Here is a 7,781-nt window from a genome sequence, read left to right as displayed (position 1 = left end):
TGTAAAAACTATCACATACACGACCGTATGTTGAAACAGTATTTCGATGGATGTAAAATGTTTGATAATTTATGATTTGGTAAAACTGGATCTTTTCTGATAAAGTATAAATTTTTACATAGCTGATTACACTGCATATATTATGTGTTCAAGGTTGAATTTACTGGATGATTTCATTCACTTCTTGTATGATAACTTCAATGTCAAGAAGTCATTGATTTACTTCGTTATACCTAGGTAAAACATAGTAATGAATATGCTACAGGTATTGTTAGAGTTTTTTAATAGATATTTTGATTCTAACGTGAAGATAATGCAGAAATAAAACACTTGTAACTCTGAATGCACCAAAATTAAACACACCAAAAATAGACATTAACATTTTGACAGAAGACCGCCAAAATAAGCCGACGCCAAAATGTCCCAATTTACGGTACATTTTGAAGCAGTTTTATTTTTTTCTGAAATATTGTAAAATGGACCGAAATTTCTGAACCGGATCCTTAAATGATATAATAAATAAGGCATTTCACAATGTTTTATTTAGTTAACATCATCCTAATCTTTATCTTATTAAGGACACCCTCTAATGTTGATCCATACACATCGTGACCCCTGACCTCTACAAAAGGCTTGTTCTATGTAGCATTTTCTAGTGTTACGATTTGTTGGTAATCTACACGAAAGTCTAGGTGATGTCGTGCTTCCACTATCAACGATCTACAAAACAAAAAAGCCCGTGAGAACAGGAACATACCTCGTAATAGTTGTAAACCAATTTAGTTTAAAATACTTGAAAGATAATACTAATTTTTAATAATGAATTAAGACAGACATGACTATCACCTTATACAATCGTACATCGTACCAATGTTTATGTAGAAGTCAGTTTTTTGCTGTATGATTTAATAAATCTCAACTTGTAAAAACGTTAAGGAGTAATCAAGGGAACCAAGATTCTAGCGGGAATAAAAAGAACATTACGTAGCAAAATAATACCTAAAAGCCAAGTAAAGATATATAAATGAAGTAAAGAAATTTCAAATTTTGTATTCTATCTATTGAATACTACACCATTCAACACATTTTGGTATCAGGTTAATGTCAGGGTAATTTATATCATGTCTAATTGAATCGATTGATAAACTGTTTTACACATGTGATGATGCCTTAAGGAAAATTAATTATGAAACGTCCCCAGACTGTGCATGTAAAAAGATCAACCTCTATTAGTTCATTTTGTGTGGTGATTGTTACAAAAGTTGTTTTTTGAGTCTATACCCTCCTACATTTCTTGTTTAACCTTAACCGATGTTAAAAATCGATTATATCGTAGTATAGCCAAATGAAGTATTATTTTCATAAAAAGAATTCAATGAACTGCATTTGTAATCTTCCCAATAATTGATCGTCTGTGAGATGTATATGTAAGTGTATTATTTATACACGACTAAATTATGTACTTAAACGTGGTAAAGTTATATCAGGCGATGTGAATATTCAATGTGATTTATTCAAATGAGACATAAAAATCTTCTTCCATGCCATATATATATATATATATATATATATATATATATATATATATATATATATATATATATATATATATGCATGTTGTACCAAGTCCATGACACACTCTTTCTTGCTTTTACTCGCACTGGTCAAACAAGCAACTCAAGTCAGTCCCTGATATTATGAATGTAATTTTGTCAAATGTATAGTTAATATAGCCGTTGCATAATTTTCTGTTTACAATGATTGAAAGGAGACACAATATTTCTTAAAGTTTCATGTCTAATCTCTCCTGTCATCCTGTCATGAAAATTAAATGTTATAAATAGAAAACATTTGATTTTTTCAGTTATAGGAGTAATGTTAATAGTCTATTGTTTGCAGGTATAAATTTTCAATGATATGAAACCATAATTGTTTGTTTGAGGAAAATGTAACGAATGTAGAATGTTTAAAATATTGTAAGTGGTGAGAAAAAGTAATTTCATTTACATTAGGTATATTTTGATTTTTTTCTATTACTGAGATAAAAGAAATATTTCACAAACAAAGGTATGGGAATACTAAGTGCATTGGTAATAAAACAAACCTGGCATTCACAATTTCTTAGGTAAGACCGCGCCTTTCCCCTTGAAAATATGTACGATAACTGTGGTAGGGTTGGTTTGAAGAGTGTTTCACAGAGTGATATACTGTTTGGTTTGGAACCTATTTAGAAAAAAAAGAAGTCTGCTATGACCATTTTCAAATGTATTTTTTTTTTTGATAGATAAAGAGTTATTAGCTGTAATCTTAAATAAAAATGAGTATTGTATATACTCATAAACCAATCAGTTTTAATAATGCGTCTATTACAATGGAAATACACTTAAAAGTGGAACTGATAAAGCTAATTTAAGTACAAATAAAGACCACCACAGGCATCCTTTAGATACTGCTAGTCTGAGTCAAGTAAGATATCCACAATGAACACATGAGTTTGATTTTAGCTGTTAGTATCCATAATTGTAACATGAAAAAAATCGTGTATGACATTGCATGAATAATCATGTGTTCCTATAAAACTCAGCCAGAAAACAGCCATGCAATATCCAACATCATTAGCATAAATGTTGCACATGCACAACTCCTCTGGCGAAAATGACTCCGTACGGAAAGAGAGCACAAGCTACCGGTGCCTTTATACCCCTCATTGATCAATATCGATTAATGGGTGTGGTCAATTCATGTCATAAATTATTTATAGCACCGCGGGCTCAAAGTCTATTTGAATAACTCGTAAGACTGTACTTAAATATAACTGGACATATGAGTTTTATTTTACCTGTAAGTAATTGAATTGACCCGATTGGATACGACACACCGCAGAGGCCTTCATCATCAGGGGTTGTGAAGTCATAGTTACTACCATGCTTTGGAGAATTCTATAATTCATGTATTTAGTTAATTAATTAGGATGTTGTCTATTGACAACATATTTATTATAGATGTTTTACATATCATAATTACTCACACATTTATCAAATACACATCAGTTATTTAAGTCCCTACATACGCTTCAAACTATCCCAGAATTAAAACTAAAAAAATCAGCTATTTCAGAGATATTTAGTAGTTTAAAGTGGATATGTAAGTTATCACGACACCTTTTGCATTATCCTTGAAAAGTTTATACTACTTGTAATAGTGTGTTAATTCGTCATATGATTTTGTTACCTTTGATTAAATATGAATTTGATAGATAAAGAAAAAGAATTTTTTGGTAATTTCGTGCACGCCACAGGAAATAAATTAACAATTACCAGAAATCATTTAACAAATATGTCACAATGGGTTAAATAAACTGTATAAGGTTGTTTGTTTTAAACCCTTAGTCTGTGAACAATATACCATAATTGCAATATTTGGATATAATTGTCAATTTTGTCTTTTTAGACGGACACCAATTACCTTTATTGGTAAAATAACTCTGACTGTGTACTTGAATATCCCAAAAGTACTACCACCACTTGGTAAGCCTTGGATTCTCGACAATATCTTGGCCACCATAACTGAAATAGTTACAAAAAAGTACGGAACTTAAATCTTGAATGAATTTACTAACGTATAAGCAATTAAAAATAACGTGAAGAGATATTTAATCAAAACAACTGTTGTCATTTAACAAGCAAAATGATTTGTTTGTGAAAAGAATATAAGTGTGATGTAAAGCATAATTAAAACTATGGAGAGAAAATTGTTGCTTTATTTTGTTCAATTATATGCAACTCATCTTAAACCAATCTCTTTCCTACACACTTAAAAATGCAGATATATTCTAATATAGTAAGATTCAAATAATTGGTTGATGTGTACTGCATTTCCTTTATAACCATTGTGTAGCTATCTCTACCTATCCCGTTATATCATCACTATTGTTTATGACAAAAGTTCTTTCTAGGTTCAATGAATGCATACATAAGTGAGCACAGTTATTTCCCTTATATAACTTTCTATCCGATTCTTTTATCAACAAGTATTAAGTACATCTCTTATCAATCTATTTACGCGTTGTAGATGTTAATTGATAATGTCCAACCATCAGAAAATATTTTGTTTATGGTATCGGTTGTAAACGACTTGTTTAAGGGACATGTATCAAGTTGGAATTATATTGAGGTTTCGCTAATTCATCAAACTGTTATGTTATCTATCAAACCACAATTCAGCATTGTTGAACTTTATCATGTGTAAGAGAGTAATCAAGAGAACCAAGATTCTAGCGGAAATCAAAAGCATGTAATCCAGGGACAAATACCAGACATGGAAAACAGACATACACAACAACAAAGAAGATAAGGTAACCACAATAATACATATAAAGTAACAAAAGTAAATGAGCCACTCGGATTCCACTAAAAACTGGGAGCATAGACCAGGTGCACCGGTAGTGTAAGCGTCCTCTGCTCTCCTAGAAACACCTGCCGATCTGTTACTAAAAGTTGTTTTGGACTCAAAATTATTTTTCAGACAGAAAGATTGCTTGTGGCCCATGAAAGTGTACATATTCCTGCAATGGTCGTCTCTATAAAGAAAACAGTGTCGAACACGTTTACAAATGATTATAAATACAATTTAATGAATGTTATACATATTCTGTAGGATATCATTTCTGAGAACGCTTACCCTTCCAGTTTAGTTGACTTCCAGTTTATTTGACTTCCAGTTTATTTGATCGATGATCCTTGTGTGTTGATTTGGTTGATTTTTTTAATTATTGTTTTAATATTTTATTTGATTTCTGTATGTTTTTTTTCGTGTGTTTCCCATAACATTGACTTACCATATTTGATTTATTAACCACGATTCTCTCGATTTTATCTACCTGCAATTGTCATGATTATTTAGTCTTACTCACCGAAGCTATTTCTACAAACTAGAGTTTGAGGATGTCCAGAAAGGCACGAGCAAGCCTCTGTTGATCTTATAATCCACAACAGCAATACTGATTGTATAATGATACAAAATATTGAAACTTTCATTTTGGCAGTATTCGTAATCACTGAATATTTTAGAAGTCAACACAATGTAAATGATTGAATTTATATACGTTTTATATGAATCAAAGTACAAGTGAAACATTTGGCTGGCGGAAATAAAAACATTTGATCCATTTATGAATGCCCCAAAATAAATCAACACAACGCTATATTAAGTGCATATATTTTCAGTTTCCTGCATTGACATGTAAGAAAGAGGAGATTAGATTAAAAAAACGCTAATCTTTTTTTGAATCAGAGATAAACCGATTTAACAGGAAGAATAATTAATTATCGACGTAAAAAAACCCAAAAAAAACAAAAAACAAAAAGAAACAAAAAAAACAAAAAACAAAAAACAAAACAAAACAAAACAAAACAAAAACAAAAAAAAAAAAAAAAAAAAAAAAAAACAGAATTTTTTTTTTTACCGATATTCCAATTTGAATAAACATTAGCCTTATTTTATTGAGCTTGGCATAAAAAGTTTATCACCGGTTGTAGGTAGGTTGGTTCTTATTGTAAATGATATGTCGTTATCTAAAACAATAAAAAATATTTTTGAGGATTAAAATTTTATTTTTCGTTCAAATTTTACTGACATGTAAGTAGTCAAGGAACTTTGTGAATCACTATCAACATGTTGAAATCATTATATATTTGTTTTAAAGAATAATCAAGGGAAACAAGATTCCAGCAGATTACCAAATAAAATAATGTAATGCAGGGATAAAGTCTAGAAAATAAAAACAGACACATAAACAAAAACCATGAAATAACAAAAATAACAATTACAAAGTAACAAAAGTAAATTAGCAACTAAGACTCAACTAAAAGGTGGGAGAAGGAACAAGTGCCCCGTAGGGCATGCGGCCTCTTTTTCTTGAAACACTTGCCGAGTTGCTGATAAAAGTCCGGGGAAGACGAATGAAGAAAGAAACTTTATGAGGCGGTGAAAGAATAATCAAGGGAACCATGGTTATAGAAGTAATCAAGAAAATGTTGAACATGTATTCAACAATGTTACCTCGTGCTTTATAGAGGTGAACAAATTAGTTCTCATTGTACAGATGGATATACCGTAACGATCCACGACTTCATGATGACGACCAATAAAACTTCTGAAGGTGATGACTTCAATCTTGTCATAACCCTGTTCCAAAAACCTAATTATAAGGAGTGTAGCGCGATAAAAAGGTCTCAGTTGTTGCGGCAAGCTCTGGCATAACATATGAGTTGTGATATGAAAACTCCATACGCAGGTGCTGAATGGATGTTGCCACAGATGTCAGGAAAGTTGGCAATATGAATGAAAAGTCATCGCGTTTGGTCGTATAGTTTGGTCAATAAGTTTCTTTTGGTCTCTTAGTAAAGCTCAAAATATGAGGCTGACTTAACGATGTCTGTTTCAATCTTTATCCGTTGTTACGAAGTATAAAATCTTCGAAAATAGGCTTGTTTTACGAAAATACGTCATCTACATAGCACAGATTTAGATTAAAGGATCTGGCTTAACGATTTCCTTATTTTGAATAAAATTAGCCATATGGTCGGTCAGCTTTATAAAAGTGATGGAATAGAAAACCTCATCCACCACACTGGACAAATATGTTGTCGATAAAAAAAAACAAAAAAACATCTTCGGTATATTTGAAAGATGAATTAGAAATGTTTTCGGGACTATCTTTGAAGTTGTAATATCATTCTTAGTAACTTGTCATAAATTTCAAATATAATATAATCACCCCATTGTGTTATACACGTAATTATAATATAATAGTCTTTAGAATATATTTACAAAATATTTTCAAAATGTGTCGAAAAACCATTAATCCTAATATTTTAATTCGTCTTTCCACTAAAGACGATCATTATGATCCATCGTCCATGTACTGGTATGTTGCATTAAACGTGTATCATCCTTGATAAAAAAATAAACTGATCTTTTGGTGCATACGTTTTGCTTTTGGCCTATAAATAAAACAAATATGCTTTGGATAAATAAATAAAAACAGATTGTTTTTTTATTAACAACGTTAATGATTCAACACACCTTACGTATCTTATATTTACAGCCTGTTATTTGCGTCTGCAGTAACAACAAGGAATGCGAAACCTTTTAACTTATATATTGTACATAACAAAAATGAAAAGGTAAAAATGAGAATAAAAAAAATCTAGAAATGTACCTTAAAATTTTACAACCTGCACATTCACTCAATTTTTATTATTCAATAGAGTATTCTCTCTTGCATAGAATATCTCTAATAACATTTTTGATAAACGAAAGTGGTGACAAAACATTCGTCTGGCCGTTGCTGCTAAAAAATAGAAAAAGGCACTGTCTTTTCCCTCCACATTATTATATCTGATTTGCCCAGTCAACAAAACAAAACAGAGAAAAAAATACAGAAACATTTAAGCTAATTCCACAAGATCTACCCTATTGCATGTTAAGTGTGATGACCATCTATCCTTGTACAAAAAATCTGACTATTTTCGACTTATCAAGCCGTGTTGTACCACTTAAAATGATATATTTTACTACAACGATGACGAACCATACGTTGCACTATATCAAAGTATGGAATTAAAAATTGTAAATAATGCAATATTCTAATAACCAATTCTTTCTTTACTAGTACTCTTACAAACAATACCTTTTATATCGAAGTTATGATGACATAATGAGCAAATTGACGAACTAAATCTACAAATAAGAATGAAACTAATGCGGTCTATTATACG

At 30.8% G+C, this 7,781-nt stretch overlaps 1 protein-coding gene across 1 annotated transcript; it reads right to left on the bottom strand.

The window, feature by feature from the left end:
• Positions 1-520: 520 nt before the first annotated feature.
• On the bottom strand, positions 521-5,108 carry LOC148608453 (metalloproteinase inhibitor 4-like). Its single transcript, XM_088545301.1, has 5 exons — positions 4,913-5,108; positions 3,466-3,566; positions 2,840-2,939; positions 2,105-2,223; positions 521-720 (listed from the first exon to the last, which is right to left on the bottom strand). The coding sequence occupies exons 1-5, from the start codon at positions 5,034-5,036 to the stop codon at positions 574-576; spliced, it is 591 nt and encodes a 196-aa protein (XP_088401427.1). The 5' UTR covers positions 5,037-5,108; the 3' UTR covers positions 521-573.
• Positions 5,109-7,781: the final 2,673 nt, after the last annotated feature.

Source organism: Perna viridis, chromosome 9 (genome assembly GCF_037379345.1).
Source record: "Perna viridis isolate PV_CMFRI_1.1 ecotype Kerala chromosome 9, ASM3737934v1, whole genome shotgun sequence".
NCBI classification, from domain to species: domain Eukaryota; kingdom Metazoa; phylum Mollusca; class Bivalvia; order Mytilida; family Mytilidae; genus Perna; species Perna viridis.
The sequence above is the reverse complement of the archived record's forward strand: the minus strand, read 5'-3'. Positions and strand labels throughout refer to the sequence as shown.